We start from the raw sequence: 21,658 nt of genomic DNA on the forward strand, positions 1-21,658 counted from the left end.
GTGGAATGCCTTTGAAGCTGAACTGTTCTCCCCTCACCAGGCTTTCTTCTCTAGCCTTGCTGGCTTCTTCCACAGTCCCACCAGCCTCCCATCTCAGAGGCCTAACCTCAGTCAAGTCCTGTTGACCCTTCCTACACGATGGCTTTCATGTATGTCCCCTGGGGTGCCATCCTGGTCTCTCGCACCATCCTCTCCGGCCTGGAACCTACAGGGGCCTCCAAAAGGGGTCCCTCCAGTTGATCTCTCCTAATCCTCTCTCACACAAATGGCCACATTCTCTTCCTCACACTCCTTTTGCATGTGATCCTTGCTCATCAACTTGCAATGCTGCCCAAGGTAATGAGCTGCGACTTCAAGGCCCCCCGTGACTGGGCTGCCAACCAAACTTCCAGAATCGTGTCCCCATTATGGGCATACTTGCACGGGTGTGTATACACACACACACATATGCAGAGGTTTTGATTAAGCCAGAATGACGTCCCCACTGTTCCTAGGAAATGTTCCATGGATTCCTGTCATTGTGCCATTGTTCCCACCACTTCCCCAACCTGGCACTCCCTCCCCCATAATGTGAACTGAGTCCCTCTCATCCTTTCCACCTTCCCTCCTCCTTCTGCCGTCCAGGTCCGCAGAGAGCCGTGCCCATCCTGACTGCACACCCCATTTGTCCTGTGGACCAGCCATACTAACACAGCCTGCAAACGACTGACAAGTTAGGGCATATGTCATTACTGCCGTTTAGCAGGAGCAGAGCCCGCACGCAAAGGGCGGAAAGAGCCATCTCCCCAAGTCCACACAACAGCGGGCAGCTGCGGCACAACTCGCCTGGGTCCCCAGCCCAGTCCAGCCCTCTGCTGGGACCCCTGCAAAGCCGGAGGCAGAAGAGCTGGAAGGAGGAGGAAGAGGTAGGGGGAGGGGAGGACGGACCATGGATGTGGAGGGTGGGGGAGAAGCAGTGAGTAATGGTCGGCTCCCCCAGTCAGCCAGAAAAAAATAGGGCAAGCTCAGTTTGCGGAGCACCCAGCACAGCACCCGCCACGTGACCAGCCAGGGGCGAGACCGCGCCGGGGGCCGCTTCCTATAAACAAGCCCGTTGCCTTGTGGTAAAAACACGAGGGGGCAGTGTTTCTGGTTTCCTGGAAGGCAGCCCGGAGGCCACTGCCATTTTTGCATCTTTCTGCGTTATCACACTGACTTGGGGGAGTTGGACACAGTTTGTTGGGCTGTATAGGAAAACACAGTAGCCAAGCCTTCCAAACAGGGCGCTTTTGTCCACAGCTGACACCCTGGCTGGGAGCCCAGCTCAGCCTCAGGGAAGATTTAGGTCAGAAGGAAAATGGGGGCGGGGGGTGGCTGCAGCCTTAATATCTGGCCTAGCGCAAGATGGAGACGGTTCCCACGGTCACACCTGTGCCCCTCCGGCAGGCGCAGGGGGTGGCTGGCCTTTCCTCAGCCAGTACTGCGGACTCTAGGAGGAGATGTGGGTAGGCCTCATCAGCCCTGCAAAAGAGCTCTTTGGCAAAGTCCCACTGTGCTGGAAATTCCCCGTTTTGCCATTTCGTTCAGTTGTCACCACTTCCCAAGTGAGCTTAAGTCAGAAGCTCTTCCCTTACCTGTTTGGAGTGTGCAGACCTGTGAGAAGGAGGAATTATGACCCAAGAGAAGCTTCCAGTCAGCTGGGGAGGTGGCCAGGGAGCCGGGAACCATTTCCAAAGCAAATGAACTTCAAGAGGCAAAAAAGCATGTCGTCCTGAGTCACGGGGAGTTTGAGGGCTGTGCCTGCTTTATGGGAAGTTCATTTTCCACAGTGTTTTTTCCCCATTCAAAGGGGAGTTTTGGAGGACCTGCCCTTTAACCACTGCTGCCATGTTCCCCCTGAAATACCCTTTCAAAAAGGTTCCTTTTCACGGGGATCAGCCCGAGAACCTATCCCAAAGTGCTTGTCACCCATGCGCATTTGTAGGGTTGGCAAATAGGCTTCAGGTGCCAGCATCTTCTGTTAAAAAAAAAAGGGTCACCTGCGCAGGCCCGGCGCCTGGCTGCCTTGCGAAGCTCGCTTGCTGGCCTCGCCCGCCATCTTCTGGACGAAGGTAGAACTGCTGCCAGCGAGAGGCTATTTGGACAGAAGATGCTCCGGCGGAGGCTTCCAGGGCAAGCTTGGAAACTAACCAAGGAGGGCCCATGAAAAAGAACTCCTGTTGAATTCCCAGAACACTGTCACGGACTTCATTTTCAACAGCAAGGATGCGTGTAAAGATACATCCCTTTGTTGTTGTTGTTGTTTTAAATTATTCCCAGTGTGTCTTGCCTCACTGATCACCAAACAAGCATGCATTTGAACCCCGGCTATGAGCCAGAGGCCATACTATGTGCAGGGGGCAGATGAATCACACAGTCCCTGTTTTAAAAGAAAGCCTGGAGTCTTTTCGTAGGAATCTAAAACTTCTCCTTAAAATGCAATTTAAAAAATAAAAAGTCTGGAGTCTCTTTGGACAAACCAAAAATTTCTCTAGAAGATTAACTTAAAAAAAAAAAACACCTAAAGTCTTAGAGGTCCAGAAACCTGTGAGGCAAGGGTAACATTGCAATGTGATCAGTGCCACGAGGGGGTGTCCCACGTGCCATCAGGCCTGGGAAGGAGGAAGTCTGCCTGGGGCAGAAAGGGAAAGTGTCCAAGGGGAACAGAGAAGGTGACATTTGACTGGTGGTGAGCAGCCAGAAAGGGAGGCCAGGGAAAGCTCAAGTTAGTCTCAGAGTCACCGGCCACTCCCCTGCTTCCTCCCCGGTCCACAGTGGCCAGCAACATTGTTAGCAGATGAGAACATTGTTAGCAACTGGTCACTGGGAACCTTGGCAGGTGTTGAACTTGGGTGGGAACCTTGGAGACTCTAGAGAAGGTGGAGAGGTGAAAGGTTATGGGATCTTTTTGAAGATGATTTGGGGGAGGGGGGTGCTGCAGAACCAGTGGTTCAGCCCGCAGGTGTGGGAGAGACAGTAAATGCTGTGGCCGAGAGGAAGTAAAACGCCAGACTTTGGAGTCAAAGGAAAGTGGGTTTTGATCTCAACTTGGCTGCATCACAGCTGTGTGACGTGGGCAAACCACTTAACTTCTCTGAGCTGCGGTTTCTTCACGCATAAACAGGAGTGATGATAACAGTCCTTGCTGGGGGGCGTTAAATGAGGCAATGCCTGTGGAGCCCTAGCCCAAGGCCTGTCTGACTGGCTGTGGAGGCCTCGGGGCATGATACGGGGGACCCAGTTTGGGTCTTCTGTAGAGCTCTGTGTCCACTTGTTCCCAGAGGCACCCACACATCTCAGGCATCTTCCAAATAGGGTTGGCACACCTCATGAGATATGCTAAAACACGATTACTTGTTTAGCTTTGTTGTTCAGTCGCTAAGTTGCGTCCAGCTCTTTGTGACCCCATGCACTGCAGCAGCACACCCAGCTCCTCTGTCCTCCACTATCTCCTGGAGTTTGCTCAAACTCGTCCACTGAGTCAATGATTTTATTTAACCATCTCATCCTCTGCCACCGCTTTCTCCTCCTGCCCTCAGTCTTTCCCAGCATCAGGGTATTTTCCAGTGAGTTGGCTCTTCACATCAGATGGCCAAAGTATTAGAGCTTTGCCATCAGTCCTAGCTGGTCCTCCTGTATTTTTAGTGGCTAAATCTGGCAAACCTACTTCCAATCCCCCTGTGGGATGAGCCAAGGCAGTAGCCACGATAGATAATGGAAGTAGTTTGATGCTTCTTGGAAACCCCTGGAAGCTGCTGGGAACTCAGGCACACCAGAGTCAGAGATTTTCAGGCAACTTCTGCAGGTCAAAGCTCATTTCAGCCCACCCTCTAATAATGACCCAGCATCCCTAAGGTGGGGTCCCTTGAGTTTTGTAGGCAGTTAGTTCTAAGAGCAGGAAACACGGGGCACACAAGGCAAAGTGAGTCTAGATCAAATAAATTTGCAGGTTAAACAGGTTCCTTCAAGGCTAGACCTTTATTATGCTGATGTAAACTGGGAGTTTCTAGAAGGGGAGGGGGAGAAGGTTTGCAGTGCTTCCCAGGACTAGATGGGACTTGATCTTCACATGCATCCCTTAGTCTTGGCTTTCCAGGAAATGCTGCTCAAAGATGACACTTGAAAGCAAACATTACATCAAAAACTCCTGTAAACCACAGGTGAGACACAGGTGCTAAGCAGTCCCTGTCGGAGTGAACTGTTTTTGATCCTGCCAGCAATGCAAGTGGCTGCTCACCAGCAGAGACACCACAGCCATGGCCCACGTGTGGGTTTTTAGGGAGGCTCCCACTGTGAATGCTGGGGTTTTAAGCTGAAGGGGTTTTTGTCATCTTGTGGCACAGCACAGAATTTTCAAAGGCCTTCCCCAAACTCCCAGCCATCTCTCCCATTATTCTGCTTCTGCACCTAAAATTCCATCGTCAGCATGTGGAGGCCTTGACACTACTTCAAGTGCAAATATGCTCCTGAGCCTCCGTCAGCCACCAGCACAAGGTGTGAGTCAGTAGATGTGACCCCTCTCGAGTGGCAGGTGGCACCCTTGTTTTCTGGACTGGGCAGTTACTCTGAGGCTCAGAGCAGGTACACGAGCTGGGGGTGGGGGGCAGGAGGGAGCCGACCTGAGCCGCCAGGGACCTGCTCGGGCCAGCAGAGAAGAAACACATCTAAGCTCCTCCAGAATTTGCCAAGCCCACGGCTTACCTGGAACCCTGTAAAAATCTAAACACTGGCCTGAAATGATATCTCCTCACTCACAGCGAGAGGCTGTTAATCCTTTCCCACAGGTTTGACTCCCCTCTGGCGACTTCTGTCCATCCAGAGGCCTCTAGTCCCTATGAGATGACCTAGCATTTATAGGCACAGGTCACACTCAGGGCCAGGCCTGCTCTAACCTAGCCCCCAGTTCTGGAAACCCAGCCACCTGCTACCCCAGGTCCAAGACCTTAGTGCTTTGGTCCTGCCCCGTCACCTTATTTCCCAAGCCCAGAATTTGATTCCCCGCCACACTCACCCCTTCTTCTTTTTTTTTTATTAGTTGGAGGCTAATTACTTTACAATATTGTAGTGGTTTTTGTCATACATTGACATGAATCAGCCATGGATATGCATGTATTCCCCATCCCGATCCCCCCTCCCACCTCCCTCTCCACCCGATCCCTCTGGGTCTTCCCAGTGCACCAGGTCCGAGCACTTGTCTCATGCATCCAACCTGAGCTGACTCACCCCTTCTTGTATCTTAATTTTCTGCCTGTCACTCCACTTTGGGCCCTGCAGCCCTGTAGACTTTCACCCCCGAAAGGATTAGGGGTTGTACCCCAGGGCCCAGGACAAAGTCAGATGCTGCTATAATAGTTCTCCTATGCCTCCTCCTACTGGATGGCTCTTGACTCCTTCCTGCTAGAGGTCCCCATGGACAAAGACCCACCCTCCACCAATGGCTCCTTCCTTTGGGGGTCTCATTCCCACGGTTCTGTTTATAATCAATTGATGAGTATTCCTGTGTATGACATATTCCACCCCACCTTACTCTCCCCTCTGGAACACAGACTCCACAGCCAGTTCTGGAGATCTAGGTTGCCATCAGGAGTTCTTTCAAGCCAGAATCCCTCCCAGGGGGCTTGTGGATTTAGCTTTTCCGGGGTGACCTGAGAATTCTGCAAATGACAGAAGGGGCAAGAACCTCGGGAAAAACTCCTAGGCTGAAAGCTGCCCCGTAAGGATAAGCTGGACCACAAGGGGGCAGTGTCGGCCAACAGTGCTTCACTGAATTAAGGTCGCCTTCCTCTTGTAGCTGTGAGGGAAGGATGGAACGTTCTTTACAGGATAAGTTTATGTTAAGTTACATGAAATGATAAAGGAGTGCCTGATGAAACACTCAAGGCTTTTGGGGGGCTACTTCAGCGTTAGCATGGGGGAGATATTCCATATCATTCAGGACATTCTAGAATACCAGCTCAGGGCAAGTGTAATAGCAGCTGTACCATCTAGCTCCCAGCTCACCTGTGATAATGTGGGAACAAGGGTAACAGGCCTGCATGAAGCAGGGCAGGTTTCATGGCCCCAGTGCTTATGTGCAGAAACTGCATTCCTGGAGGGTTCCATAACTCGCCAGGGTCTTGGCTTAGCCAATGGCAGAGCTGGACCCAGGACCCCAGGACCTCAATCCCTGGGTCAGAACATTTTCCACGGTGCTCCACTGGGCCCTTCCTGCCACCCCAGAGGAGTTATTCAGAAATTGGTGCTGAAAGCCCCTGAGGCCCAAGCTGGAGGGTCTCCACGTCCCGTTTCCAGCTCTGAACGATGCAAGTCTAGAATTTCACCCTTATGCCAACTCTTCATTGGAGTAGGCCTCCCATCAGGAGCTTCCACCTGGTTAGAGGATAAGGGACCTGTATTCAGGCTTCCACTGGTGGGCTTTGCTTCAGTAAGTCCAGTATATAAATGGCCATTGGATTTATAGAAATTATAGATTGGGGGGAAGCAGCTTTGTGAAATGATACATATAATTCTTTTAGGTAGCAAGGTTCCCACACCCATCACTGTACTTCCCAGGCGTTTAATTTATATCCACTTCTGTGAGGATTCATCTGCTGCTAATTTACTTATATCACAGTAGAGAGATCAAACAAGTAAAGTGATCAGAAGTTAGGCCTCTGGTTCTCCTTGGAGGGTGTAAGGACAAAAAGGAGAAATGCAGCTCCTTGACCCTCTGGCCTGCCACTCTGACCTGCCCTCTGGCCTACCTACCTCCCACTCACTAGCCGGAAGGGAACCACCGCCTGCCCAGGGCCATTGGCTGCACTGACCCTTGACTGCCCCTGCTGTGAGTGAGACAGCATGTCCTGCCCTCATCCAACTGCTGCTCTAGAGGGAGAATGAGACAAGCGGCAGGTCACTTAACACAAGGCAGCTAGAGACACACAAATGACACAGTTTCACAGGTGGCAGTAGCTGGGATAAGGCCTTGAAGTCTGGAGGGACTTTCATGTGTAGAGATAAAGGAGAGAGGGTTTTGTAATCTGAGAAAACTGCCAGCAAAAAGTCAGGAACGCATGTGAACTTGAGTGTGCCTAGGGAATGTCAAAAAGCATTGTCCCTCTCCAGTTAGATCACATGCTCCACAAAGGTGAGAAGTACATATGATGAGCCTCGGTATCCAGCAAAGGGTTATGAACCTGGAAGGGGCTTGTGAAGTATCATTTTGGGTGAACTTCTCAAAAGGCAGCACCTTCCCCTGGAGTACTGAGGCAGCTGTGTTGACAGGGAACTGAATTCCTAGTACCTCCATGCTATGTCAATCATCAAAATTGATTGCCTCTCAACTGTAAATCCACCCTTAATTGCCCAGCTCCTGATACTGAAGTAAAGCCCTGTAAGCATCTCTTGCCAGCCCCTGATGTTAAGCTTTGTCAGTAGAGGGCACTGAAGAGACATCATACTGCTCACGGGGTTCTCAAGGCAAGAAGACTGAAGTGGTTTGCCATTCACTTCTCCAGTGAACCACATTTTGTCAGAACTCTCCACCATGACCCGTCCGTCTTGGGCGGCCTACACAGCATGGCTCATAGTTTCATTGAGTTAGACAAGGCTGTAGTCCATGTGATCAGATTGATTACTTTTCTGTGATTGTGGTTTTCATTTTGTCTGCCCTCTGATGGAGAAGGATAAGAGGCTTATGGAAGCTTCCTGATGGAAAAGACTGACTGAGGTCCGGGAAACTGGGTCTTGCTCTGATGGGTGGGGCCATGCTCAGTAAATCTTTAATCCAATTTTCTTTTGGAGCTGGAATGTTAGGTCCATGAATCAAGGCAAACTGGAAGTGGTCAAATAGGAGATAGCAAGAGTGAACATCAACATTTTAGGAATCAGCGAACTAAAATGGACTGGAATGGGTGAATTTAACTCAGATGACCATTATATTTACTACTGTGTGCAAGAATCCCTTAGAAGAAATGGAGTAGCCATCACAGTCAACAGAAGAGTCCAAAATGCAGTACTTGGATGAAATCTCAAAAACGACAGAATGACCTCTGTTTGTTTCCAAGGCAAACCATTCAATATCACAGTAATCCAAGCCTATGCTGCAACCAGTAATGCTGAAGAATCTGAAATTGAACAGTTCTATGAAGACCTACAAGACCTTTTAGAACTAACACCCAAAAAAGATGTCCTTTTCCTTATAGGGGACTGGAATGCAAAAGTAGGAAGTCAAGAAACACCTGAAGTAACAGGCAAATTTGGCCTTGGAGTAAAGAATGAAACAGGGCAAAGGCTAATCGAGTTTTCCCAAGAGAACACAACTGGTCATAGCAAACACCCTCTTCCAACAACACAAGAGAAGACTATACACATGGACATCACCAGATGGTCAACACCTAAATCAGACTGATTATATTCTTTGCAGCCAAAGATGGAGAAGCTCTATACAGTCAGCAAAAACAAGACCGGGAGCTGACTGTGGCTCAGATCATAAACTCCTTATTGCCAAATTCAGACTGAAATTGAAGAAAGTAGGAAAAACCACTAGACCATTCAGGTATGACATAAATCAAGTCCCTTACAATTATACAGTGGAAGTGAGAAATAGATTTAAGGGCCTAGATCTGATAGACAAAGTGCCTGATGAACTATGGACAGAGATTCGTGACATTGTATAGGAGACAGGGATCAAGACCATCCCCAAGAAAAAGAAATGCAAAAAAGCAAAATGGCTATCTGAGGAGGCCTTACCAACAGCTGTGAAAAGAAGAGAAGTGAAAAGGAAAGATACACCCATTTGAATGCAGAGTTCCAAAGAATAACAAGGAGAGATAAGAAAGCCTTCCTCAGCGATCAGTGCAAAGAAATACAGGAAAACAATAGAATGGGAAAGACTAGAGGTCAAGAAAATTAGAGATACCAAGGGAACTTTTCATGTGAAGATGGGCAATAAAGGACAGAACTGATATAAATAAAGGACCTAACAGAAGCAGAAGATATTAAGAAGAAGTGGCAAGAATACACAGGAGAACTGTACAAAAAAGACCTTCATGACCCAGATAATCACCATGGCGTGATCACTCACCTAGACCAGACATCCTGGAATGTGAAGGCAAGTGGGCCTTAGCATCACTATGTACAAAGCTAATGGAGGAGATGAAATTCCAGTTGAGCTATTTCAAATCCTGAAAGATGATGCTGTGAAAGTGCTGCACTCAATATGCCAGCGAATTTGGAAAACTCAGCAGTGGCCACAGGACTGGAAAAGGTCAGTTTTCATTCCAGTCCCTAAGAAAGGCACTGCCAACAAATGTTCAAACTACTGCACAATTGCACTCATTTCACACACTAATAAAGTAATCCTCAAAATTCTCCAAGCCAGGCTTCAACAATATGTGAACTGTGAATTTCCAGATGTTCAAGCTGATTTTAGAAAAGGCACAGGAACCAGAGATCAAATGGCCAACATCTGCTAGATCATCGAAAAAGCAAGAGAGTTCCAGAAAAACATCTATTTCTGCTTTATTGACTATGCCAAAGCCTTTGACTATGTGGATCACAATAAACCGTGGAAAATTCTTAAAGAGATGAGAATACCAGACCACCTGACCTGCCTCTTGAGAAATCTGTATACAGGTCAGGAAGCAACAGTTAGAACTGGACATGGAACAACAGACTGGTTCCAAATAGGAAAAGGAGTACGTCAAGGCTGTATATTATCACCCTGCTTATTTAACTTATATGCAGAGTACATCATGAGAAACACTGGGCTGGATGAAGCACAAGCTGGAATCAAGATTGCTGGGAAAAATGTCAATAACCTCAAATATGCAGATGACACAATCCTTATGGCAGAAAGTGAAGAACTAAAGAGCCTCCTGATGAAAATGAAAGAGGAGAGTGAAAAAGTTGGCTTAAAGTTCAACATTCAGAAAACTAAGATCATGGCATCCGGCCCCATCACTTCAAGGCAAACAGATGGAGAAACAGTGGCAGACTTTATTTTTATGGGCTCCAAAATCACTGCAGATGGTGACTGCAGCCATGAAATTAAAAGATGCTTACTCCTTGAAAGGAAAGTTATGACCAACCTAGATAGCATATTAAAAAGCAGAGACATTACTTTGCCAACAAATGTCCATCTAGTCAAGGCTATGGTTTTTCCAGTAGTCATGTATGGATGTGAGAGTTGGACTATAAAGAAAACTGAGTGCCGAAGAATTGATGCTTTTGAACTGTGGTGTTGGAGAAGACTCTTGAGAGTCCCTTGGACTGCAAGGAAATCCAACCGGTCCATCCTAAAGATCAGTCCTGAGTGTTCATTGGAAGGACTGATGCTGAAGCTGAAACTCCAATACTTTGGCCACCTGATGCGAAGAGCTGACTCATTTGAAAAGATCCTGATGCTGGGAAAGATTGAAGGCAGGAGGAGAAGGGAAGGACAGAGGATGAGATTGTTGGATGGCATCACTGACTCAATGGACATGAGCTTGGGTGATGGACAGGGAGTTGTGCTGCAGTCCATGGGGTCGCAAAGAATTGGACACAACTGAGCGACTGGACTGAACTGAAGAGACATCAGAGGAAGAAAGGGCTCCTCTCCTGGCTCTGGGACTCTGCCTTCTTCTTCCTGTCTCAATGCTGGGCATGGTACTCATCTCCAGAGAGTCTCAGGGGCACCTTTGGAGAAGCTTGTCCCAACAGGTTTCCTAACTAAGGTTCTCCAATGACTTCCTGGAAAGTTTAACACCAGCTTCTAGGCACCTTCCAGATGAGATCTGTTGGCACCCCATGGTCAGTTTGCAGCTTGAACTTGACCTCAGTGAACAAGGCTTGATGACTCCAGCCACACCCTCTCCAGTGAGATCTGAATCTCAGCCTCTAAGAGGCACCACTCCCAAATTCATTCCTGTATTACTTACAGTTGTCTTTATTCCTAAGTAGCCAATTCCCTGTCACTAGTTAATACTTCTTTACATTCTGCCTTCCCTGTTAGAATTTCTGTGTGGCTTCTGTCTTCTGATCAGGCCCTGACTGATAAAATGCTCATATACATGCTGTGGGGCTGCACTCCTCAGGCCTGAAAGTCTTGTTATGGCCCAATCTGCAGGCCAAAGAAAGAGCCTGGAAACAGCGACAGAGCTGTTAATATCAATGGTTTGTTGGATAGGGGATCTTACACCCCTGAAGTCAGGGAGGCTACTGTTTATAGGGGGAATTGATGTCAGGTTGGTTCCTCAGTTACCAGGGAAGTCAGCTGCTGGGGTAGAGTCCTCACAGCCCCTTTGGTTAGCAAGCATCATGAGGGTGGACATTTCCCTTTAATAAACTAGCAGGTAGATCTGTTCTGAACTAAGGATTAGAACAATCACTAGTTGGGGCAAGGGGCAAACAGGTAGGCAGTTACTGGTTAAGTTCCATGATTAGGAGGTTTGGATAGTCAGGTAAGGAGGAAACAGGTGAAGCGGGGACTGGTGGAGAAGGGGTCATACAGAGAGCAAGCCATACACATGCCTTCATATACATCATGGCATACACCCTGGGGGCGTGTGTCCTTACATCAGATGCACCCAGCAAATCCTCTGAGCATTTAGGTCTCCTTTTCCTCTTGCATACTCACTGTATATCAGCCAGGGTTCCATCAGGAAAACAGAAACTGCTCTCAGTATTTCCAGCAGGAAGGGATTTAATACAGGGACTCTGGTGCTTAAGTCCAGGCTTCACCTGATCCTACCTGCATCAGCAGGGGCAGGCGACTTAGCCTTTCTGAAACTCAGTTACTACTTCTGTGAAGACAGAGATAATCATAGTACCTAACTCACAGGATTTCTCTGAAAAATTACATAAAATGATCCATGAAAAGTTCCCAGTACCTGGTAGATGGTTAGTGCCCGATCATTGTAGACTATTGTTGGTGTTACTGCTCAGTCAGTTCAGTAGCTCAGTCGTGTCCGACTCTTTGAGACCCCATGGACTGCAGCATGCCAGGCTTCCCTGTCCATCACCAACTCCTGTAGCTTACTCAAACACCTAAATCACCTAAACGCCTAGCACACCTGAGCTGAAATGTCTCAAAATCCCAGCAGTCTGCAGCTGAGGCAGCCAGAAAGGGAGGAGGACATGTTGGCAGTTGGACATCTGTCCCCAATGAAAGTAAAGGCAACCCCAGATGGGACAGGGGGCACAGAGGTGGGGGGATGGCATGTGAGGTGGGTATGACCCCGTGGCTTAAAGATGCCTACCTGTCTTCAACTAGATTACACAGCCTAAACTTCCTTTGACCCATACTGAACAAACCTCTCTCTTCCACACACTTTTTAAAAATTTTAACTGAAAACATAATATATGCACATTGCTTTTTACAAAACACTATACAGTTAGGAATATCTCTGTCCTACCCCAAACCCTCAATCCCCCCATCCTCCCACCTCAGGCACAGCCATCAGGAACCAGTTTCTTTTATGGTTTTACAGGCATATTCTAGGCATATACCAGTATAATATGTTTTCCTATTTTTAATATACAGGAAAGCACTGCTTTTGCTTTTCCACCGAGTAATATATCTTGGAGAGCATTCCATAATTGCACGAATGCATCTACCTTATTTGTTATATTTTTCTTTAATCTTATTCTTTTAAACATCTGCATAGTATTCTTGATATGGATACAGCACTAACCAGATTGCTTCTAGTGGAAATTTAGCTTTTTTCCGGCCTTTTGCTATTATAAGCAATGTGTAATACACATCCATGTACACCTGTCTTTCTTTCATTTGACGTAGAAAATTGTCTTACCTCAGAGTTGGAGCCCTAAAGACCATCCAGTGGTCTAGTGTAAACACATCAGGGAAGGAGACGGGAAGCCCGCCTTCCAGCCTTAGCTCAACCACTAACATCCTCTGCACTCGGACACTGATCACTTCATCTCTCTGTGTGACTCAGGCTCCTTGCTTGTCAGGAAGCAATAATTACACCTGCTTTAAATGGCCTCATCAGGCATTCTGAGAATCAAATGAGATAATGGGCATGGAAGTTTGTGAGTGCCATGCTAATATACATACACATCTCTCATCGGGTTATTTGCCAAAACAATTGACACTTTACTATACGAATCTGTCCACCCACTTTCAGCATGGTGCCTGCTGCACCCAGTGGCCCTTCTAAGGGAAGCTGACCGCCCCCCCACCACCCTCAGCTACTGCTTAGGAACCACCCAAGGCTGCTGCACACTGTTCTGTATGGCCCTGCCTCCCCATCCCTCCACTTTTCCACTGCCCACCCAGCCGGGCTGGACACCTTTCCAATCTACAGGCTGCCCAGCAACTAGAATGGGAAGCTCTGCCCACATAGAGACAAAGTAGGTCATTCTGATTTCTGCTCTTGGGAAAGTCAACTAGGAAATCATGATGACTAAGACAGTTAAGACAAACACAACACTGAAGGCATAGAGAGAGGTCATGCTGTCAGGGCTGTGAAGGGTTTTTAGAAGCTCAGGTTACAATATGCTGCAATTGGGAGGAAGCAGAAACCTTACATACATTAGAGCTATGAGATAGGGAAAAAAGTGAGAAAGGGTGTTGATTAAAGTGAGAAGACACAGAGAAGCAGAAACATCAGAGCCAGCCAAGTAACAATGACCAAGCACACGAAGGCGCACCAGTGCTGGCTGCTGAAGGCAGCACAGTCCCCAGGGGCGCCCATGTGATCCTGTCTCCTCATTCCCTCAAGAGGCTTTACTATAGCCTCCTTTCTCTGGGCTCAGTGGAGGAGGGGAGATTCTTTTCATGGTGAAGAAGTGCCAGACCAACCCAAGGCTCATGAGAGCTATCTCCCCAGCTTCCTATAGAGTCCCCCAAGGACAGGTATATGCAGTTCTTACCTTGGGACAGGGGAAATGAGAGTGCATCTGGCTTGCTTGGAATATACTGCTTTCCTTAATGAATTCATGCAGTTTCATGGAGGACAACCTCCTACGGAAAGGGCAGGATGGGGAAGGGCAGAGAGCAGAAATGGAAAGACAAATAGATAATAATTATCAGCCAAGACTTTGCTCATGCTGATCCTCTTGCCCAAATCCCACCTGCCCTTCATATCACCTCTTCCATCAAATCTTCCCCAGCTGCTCCAATCAGAGCAGCACCAACCTTCTTGACTACAACAAGACATTGCTTTATGGGCCCCAACTCTTCTTCCTGCCTCATATCGACACTTTTTTTTACTATGTCTTCACAGTTCTTCCCACTAAAAGGATGGAGTACATTTCCCCATCATTCAACTTTGAGTTTGGTCAAAGCCAAAGCCAATAGCATAAGATGGAAGTGATGGTATGCCAATTCCAAGACCTCTTGTGCTTCTCCCATTGCCATGAAAAGAGCATGCCAAGGCCAGCCCACTAGCCCCAAGAAGAGGAAGAAGCTGCCTTGACCAAACCCCCAGAGGAGCCTAGCCTAGATCAGTCAACTCTTAGATGTCTGAGTTAAATAAATGTTTATTGTTGTTTATGGTTGTTTGATATACAACTGATACAACTACATTTACCACTTATTATACACTTGAGTACTTGGTGATTTTTAATAGCAGCTCATTAGTCATACATAATTGTTTCTCTGGGCAGGTCTCTCCTAGTTAAGACCATCAGATTTAGCAAATGAAAGCACAGGATCCCCAGTTACAATAAATTTGAATTTCAGATAAACAACAAAGAATAATATAAATATGTCCCATGCAAGTTTCAGAATTTATTTATACTAAAAATTATTCATCTAAAATTCAGATTTAACTGGACATCCTTAAATAGATTTATCTGGCAATCCTACTCCTAGTGCTTGAAGCAGGATCAACATCTTACACAATAACTGTGAGATAGTTCTCATGGTCACCATCATAATTCTGGGAGAAGAAAGCCATGGTTCAGATAAAGATTTGCAACAGGGAGTTCCCTGGTGGCCTAGAGGTTAGTATTTGGGGCTTTCACTGTTGTGGCCTGGGTTCAATCCCTGGTTGGGGAACTAAGATACTGCAAGCTGCCTGGCATGACGAAAAAACACGTTTCAAGAAAGTAGCTGTTGAGCACTTTCTTCCCTCCAGTGACAAGCCCTCTTGTAATAGAGATGGTGTGGTTATCATTTTCACAGCCCCTGTGCAGGCAGGTAATGGGCAAAGGCAGTAGCTTAGTTTCACATCAGTGCTACAGGGCAGCACAGTGCTTAGTCGCTTGGTGGTGTCCGTGTCTGACTCTTGCAACCCCATGGACTGTAGCCCACCAGGCTCCTCTGTCCATGGGATTTTTCAGGCAAGAATACTGCAGTGGGTTGCCATGTCCTCCTCCAGGGGATCTTCCTGACCCAGGAATTGAACCCACATCTCCTGCATCTCCTGCATTGTAGGCAGGTTCTTTGCCCGCTGAGTCATTGGGAAAGCTACAGGGCAGGCGAGTGGGAAAATGCTTATTCCCCTCCACAAATGAATACACGGAACATCAGAGATATGAAATAACTTTCCCTTTGACATCCAGCTAGAAACAGTAGCAAACCGAGAATTCAAAACGCACCCCTTTCTCTCTCCATATGCAACCCTGCCTCCAGCTACCAGCAATGTTTTTTGTCATTTCCACAAAACTGAAGACAACAAAGACTATTCCCCAGCACCCAATCTCTTAACTGTTCCCACTCAATGCGTTCAAGGAATAATCGAGGTTGTATCCGTTTGCTAGGACTGCCATAGCAAAGCACCATAGACTGGGTAGCTTAAATGACAGTGGTTTATCTTCTCACAGTTCTGGAAGCTAGATGGCCAAGGTCAAGGTGTCAGCAGGGTTGGTTTCAGCTAAAGGCTGTGAGGGAAGGATCTGTCCCAGGCTTTTGATGGTTAATTTTCTGTGTCACCTTGACTAGGCCCCGGGATGCCCAAATATCTGGTTAGACATTATATCTGAGTATGTCTGTGAGGATGCTTCTAGAAGAGATCAGTATTTGAATTGGTGGACTGGATAGATAGATTACCCTGTTTCAGTGTGGATGGGCATCATCTCATCCTTTGAAGGCCTGAATGGAGGAAAAAGGCAGAGGAAAACTGAACTGACTCTCTCTGCCTGAGATATCAGTCTTGGACCGGGACTTAAACCAGCAGCGCTCCTGGTTACTAGGCCTTCAGACTCAGGCCAGAAGTTATACATCAGCCTTCAGGAGTCTCCCACTTTCTGACAGCAGATCGTGCCACTTCTCAGCTTCCATAATCACCTGAGCCCCTTCTTTATAAGTTCTATTTGAACGTATAAGATGGGGCTCCTGTTGATTCTCTGGAGAACTCTGATATGAGACCTCTCTCTTTGGTCTTCAGACGGCCATCTTCTCCCTCATCTTCACATCATCTCCTCAGGTGCACATCTGTGTTTACGTTTCCTTAGTCACACTGGATAAGGACCCTAATGACCTCATTTTAACATAATCACCTCTGTAAAGACCCTTATCTCTTCATGAAGTCACATTCCAAGGTACTGGGGGCCAGGACTTCAACATATGAATGTGGGGGGTGAGAGGACAAACTCCGGCCCATAACAAGGTTTGTGGAGCTAATTGTGGCTCATCTCAATGCAGCCTGCATTTAAAAGAGGAACTTCAAGAGGAAAGACTTCAAATGATGGAATTCTGGATTTCAAGCAGGGGAATTCTAGTTTTCAAAGTGGTCCCTAGGGGTGCCGAAGGCCCACCCTGTATTTCTTCCTAAAAGGCACCTCAAAGGTATCCCACCTTCCGCCAAAGGGGCCCTAGCGACTGGTGGAATGTGTGTTACTATGAGGACAGGCGATTGTGATGGCGGCCAGGCTGTGGAATCTTGTGAGGCCAAATGTTAATGCCCCAAAAAATGTCCTTTGGCCCCAACTGGCAGTGTTGTGGTTTTCTGGATGGCAACGGAGGATAGGGAAATGATGGAAGGCCGAGGGGCAGGAGAAAGTTGCCCAACCTTCCCCAAGATGGCGCCTGATGACCCCATGTCTGAAGGAAAGCCCAGGGCTTCGTTGGTGAGGAGGATGCCTCTTCCCACTTCCCCAGCCCAACCCGGTGAGGGGGGGAAGAGCACAATGGGGACACCACGAGCTAGGGGCTGAGTGCTAGGAGAGTCCAGAGAGCAGCTAAGGGAGCTGGCATGCACCCCATCCCCACACTGGTGCCTGGCTGTGTCCAGGGACCAGGGAGCTTTCATAAGATTGTGAAGCCACCTGAGGTTGCCTTTGCTCTCCCCCATCTACCTCTCCACTTCCCAGGTGGCTCATCTGGTAGAGAATCTGCCTCCAGTGCGGGAGACCTGGGTTTGATCCCTGGGTTGGGAAGATCCCCTGGAGAAGGGAAGGGCTACCCACTCCAGTATTCTGGCCTGGAGAATTCCATGGGGTCCCAAAGAGTCAGACTCGACTTTCACACGCACACACACATCTACCTCTCCATGGGTGGGGGGCGGGGGTGGCTGTCTTCCTCCTACAGATGGGGATCCAGGTCCTCGTATACAGAGGTACTCAATGCAGATCCTAGGTTTCTTCCTACCACTGTAACCTCTAGACGACTGGGTATCTAACTGATCCCAAACTAGTTGAGGGGGTGGGGTGAGTCACCTGCAAGCAGCGATTTGAAGATCACCAGGAAGACAGACTTCTACTCAAATACTCCACCACACCCACTTGCAAATTTAGGGCGCCATTCCTCTGTCAGTTTCCCTCTCCATCTTCTTAACTCCCAAGGTCCTGATAACTCCTTGTAAGTTTCTCCTAAGAATTCAGTCTGGATGCTTACAGCTCACAACACACTTTCAAGCGCCCCCGGGGCACTGTGCTTGGGGCTGCGGGTGCACGTGGGGTGGGAGGCGGGGCCGCCCCAGACTGACTCCTCCCATCCCCTCATTTCCGTCTCCCCAGCCCCAGGAGGCCGACACCCCGAAGCCAGAGTCCTCCTACGACTACCTGGAGGAGATGGAAACTTGTGAGGACGGAGGCTGCCCGGGGCCACCTAAGTCACTGTCCTCCAAGGCTGGCCCCGCTGCCACTAAAGGACAGGCGGGCGACGGACCCGAACCCGCGGAGCTGCCCTCGGTCCCAGCCACGGCGGCGCCGGGGACCGCAGTGCGCGAGCGCAACGCCGAGATGGAGCTGGAGAAGGTGCGCATGGAGTTCGAGCTCACGCGGCTCAGGTACCTGCACGAGGAGAACGAGCGCCAGCGGCAACACGAGGAGGTGATGGAGCAGCTGCAGCAGCAGGCGACGCCCCGCCTGGTAGGTGACGGGTCCCGCCGGACGCCGAGGCCGCGGGACACTAGGGGTGAGGGGAGCCCGTCGCTGACCTGCACAGGAAGCCTACTTTATCCATCTGGCGGCTGCGTCCCACCCTACCTCCGCTCAGGGCTTTAAGAGCTTCCGTGTTAATTGAACTCGGATCCAACTCTTCAAGGAAGGTTGACCCCAGAACCACCTTGTCTACGGTTTTCCTCCTTAGGGAAAACTCAACATTTCTTCTCTGGCTGGATTCCCACCCCTCTCCTCCCTTCTGGGCATCTCTTAAAACAGGATGCCTGGGCCTAGACTGCAGACACCCCCACCCTTCATGCCCCCCCATCATGTCCCCTCCAACGCTCCCCCACCCCCAGCCCTGACCCCACCTCCCACCCACCCCCCGCCACTGCTGCCTGGCCGGTGGATTTTGATAGAACCATCCCCCGCCCCACCACACGCAGACACACACTTCCCCTGATCAGGGCTGCATTTGTTCTATTGGATCACACTGCCTTGCTGTCAACTAAAACTGAGATATCTTTTGGCAAGAAATGGGCCACTCTCCCCTAACCTAAAAGGGGATAAGAAAGCCTGTGTGTGATTAAATGGGATGGGAAGTTCCTAACACTGTGGCTGGACCATCATAAAGCACTAAATAATGAAAGATGTTACTGTTTAAAGCAGCACTGTCCGAACTTTAAATCAGACAGTTCTAGGTTAAAATCCTGGCTCTGAAACATATGAATTGCATGACACTGGGCAAATTACTGATCCTCTTTGAACCTTGGTCTGCTCATCTCTAAGGCAATACCTACCTCATAGGGTTGTGGGGAGGATTAAATGAAAGAATACATGTGAAGCATTCTGAAATGAGCCTGGCACATTGAGGTAAGCACTCAATAAATGTTAGCTATTACCATTTTTATATACTCATGCAATTCACTTCTTGACCCAAATGCAACAACCTACGTTCATCACTTTTTAATTTTATTGGGATGTAATGTATTAGCTATGCTTCCCAGTTCTGAGTCATCCTCAGTTCTGAGAAACATGCCTTCTGGCTTTATCCGAGTCATTGCTATAATTGTTGAGGAGGATATGACCTAAAGTAAATACCACTAAAAGATCTCCCTACAGGTTAGCAATGTTCCATTAATCAGCACCCTTGAGTTACATTTTCTCCAGCTCACATTTCTCTACCTTGTCCAGAAAACTGTACTGATACACACAGTATCAGAATTAAGTTTCCCAGAATTAAGATATTACATGATAGCATTTCCCCAACTGTCTGGTCCATGTTCTTTTTAAAGAAAATTAGGTTGGTTTTGCATGATTTGCTCTCAATGAACACACGCTGGCTTCTTAACAATTATCTTTTGTTTTTCTTGCTCATGAAATACTTGCTTTTTAGTCTGAAAATCTTTCTCCTTGCTGGAGGAGATGGAAATCTTTATAGTCCTATCTGCTCTCTGTCTTAACTTAAAAAAAAGAGACCATTGAAGTGTTTTGAAAAGTCTAAAAGATTTCACAAATGCACAGTTTGTTATCAAAATCACAAATGTCAGTCATTAGAGTGCAGACCACCAACAGTGGCAAAGAGTCTGTGGACACAGAGCCATGCCTGGTCTGCACAGAAACACAGTATCTGTCCAGCCCTCCACTCCCACCCCAGAACACCAGGTTTCTTCCTCTGGTCTTCTGCCTTCCTTGCCATTCATTTTAGAGGCAGCTTTACTGGAGTCATTTTCTGCCCTCCTCAGTTTTATTTAGTTGCCCTCACATTTTATGTAGTTGTTTCAACAGTATTGTGTCCAAAACCCCACCTTTAACAATATTTTACAAAAGCGTTTTACTTCCTGTGCATTTCCGTGAGGAGTTGAGCTGATTTTTAAATTCCCAACTCTCTTTTTCTGGGTGGGTGGGTGAGTAGGTAGACAGTTGTTATTGTATTGAAAAATACCTCTGAATATGTTTCTAGTGAATTCAGAGCATCACCAACCCTACTTACAAAAATACGGCATGAGTTGAAAAGATATTTTAAAGAATGAACCATAGGTGTGATGCCTTCTTAACTGCAGATCATAATAGTTACATCAGCTTTTACTCCACTTATATGTTAATGCTTTCTACAGTTTAATTGGGGATCTGTTTGACCTTAATCATATAGATCCTGGAAAAGAGCAACACACAGGCAGAAACTGACCCTCCCCCACACCCAAGACCCTGAGGGTTTAGGTAGGCCCCATCACCTGTCTACTACCTTTCCACAGCAGAGACACAACTTGGGTTGAAGGATCGCAGCCTGTCCCGATGTGACACATGCCAGCATCCAGAAAATCAGATAGAGGCATTTGTGCCCAAGAAATGCCCTCTCATTGGGCCACCATCCAGCAAAAATGGTGGGGCGTCAGGGGAGACCGTCTAGGGAACTAACCCAAGATCCAGTGTCCAGACCTGGGGATCTCTGAGTAGGAGAGAGACTGCCCACATGTGGGACCGATAGGCTGCATGGAGCGTCCAGAGAAAGGAGGGCGAAGGCCAGGCTCAGGAGGGCGAAGGCCAGGCCCAAGAAGTGAAAATGATGAGACCCCTCTGTGCCAGTAGCCTTGCCTGGAATTTTTCATTCTTGTCTCACGCTTCCTCCTCACCATCTTGTGAGGTGGGCACAATTACCCTCACCGTGGGTGAGGAAGACAGCCTGCCTGAGGTCACATTCCAGAAGGGACAAGAGCAGGAAGGAAGCCCAGGTCTGCCTGGTGCCCGGGCCCCGCGTGGTCGCTGCCACTCTCTTCTTTCCCCACAGTTCTCGGGAGGCCTCCAGGACCTCCTGCTTCCCCGGAACCAGTTCGCCATGTTCCTGCACTGCTTCATCTTCATACACGTAATCTACGTCACCAAGGAGATGATCTTCTTTCTCTTCTCCAAGCACTACCTGTTCTGCATTGCGGCCATTTTGCTCTGTTTGATTAAAACTTTATGGTCATACTTCCAAGTGCCTTCGCGCTCTCTCCATCACTGGGCACCTCCTTCCCTCACCTGCGCCCCCCTCCCCCAGTCAGAACTTGCTGTCAGGAAAGGTTTGCTGTCAAACATTTACACCTTAGTGTGAAGAAACCTGACTGAGCCCGAGTTCTCACTGTGGGTGAAGACACTTTGTTTCCCAAGAGGAGGATTTCAGAAGGTAGTAGGTTAAGGAGGCATCTGTAGGGAGAAGGGGTTTAGAAAGCCTTTCCAGAATCACAGAAATTATACCATGACTGGGCTGACTTGGGATCCACTGAATCTGCTCATTTAGACAGATCTTGTCTGAGGTGTGGGGAGCTGAGGGAGGTTCCCCAAAGACGTCCACATCCCAGTTCCCATATGTTACCTTATGTGATTAAAAAAAAAAAAAGACTTTGGG

At 48.2% G+C, this 21,658-nt stretch overlaps 1 protein-coding gene and 1 long non-coding RNA gene across 5 annotated transcripts; one reads left to right on the forward strand and one right to left on the reverse strand.

The window, feature by feature from the left end:
* The first annotated feature begins 575 nt into the window (after positions 1–575).
* On the forward strand, positions 576–21,581 carry TMEM247 (transmembrane protein 247). Of its 3 annotated transcripts, none has more exons than XM_070477698.1 (3): positions 576–905; positions 17,905–18,258; positions 21,059–21,581. In XM_070477698.1, exons 1-3 carry the CDS (start codon positions 723–725, stop codon positions 21,362–21,364), a joined length of 843 nt encoding a protein of 280 aa, XP_070333799.1. In that variant the 5' UTR covers positions 576–722; the 3' UTR covers positions 21,365–21,581. The 3 variants fall into 3 exon arrangements, with proteins under 3 accessions (XP_070333799.1, XP_070333809.1, XP_070333803.1); XM_070477708.1 differs by lacking the exon at positions 576–905 and adding an exon at positions 16,449–16,556 and having other exon boundaries at positions 21,059–21,577; XM_070477702.1 differs by lacking the exon at positions 576–905 and adding an exon at positions 16,495–17,016 and having other exon boundaries at positions 21,059–21,420.
* LOC110126494 (uncharacterized) lies at positions 3,978–16,761 on the reverse strand. 2 transcript variants are annotated; one of them, XR_002310452.2, is made up of 4 exons: positions 15,998–16,761; positions 13,876–13,966; positions 12,792–12,997; positions 3,978–4,136 (listed from the first exon to the last, which is right to left on the reverse strand). It is a non-coding gene; the product is annotated as an uncharacterized lncRNA (long non-coding RNA). The 2 variants fall into 2 exon arrangements; XR_002310453.2 differs by lacking the exon at positions 12,792–12,997.
* Positions 21,582–21,658: the final 77 nt, after the last annotated feature.

The sequence above is a fragment of the Odocoileus virginianus genome, chromosome 2 (genome assembly GCF_023699985.2).
Source record: "Odocoileus virginianus isolate 20LAN1187 ecotype Illinois chromosome 2, Ovbor_1.2, whole genome shotgun sequence".
NCBI lineage: Eukaryota > Metazoa > Chordata > Mammalia > Artiodactyla > Cervidae > Odocoileus > Odocoileus virginianus.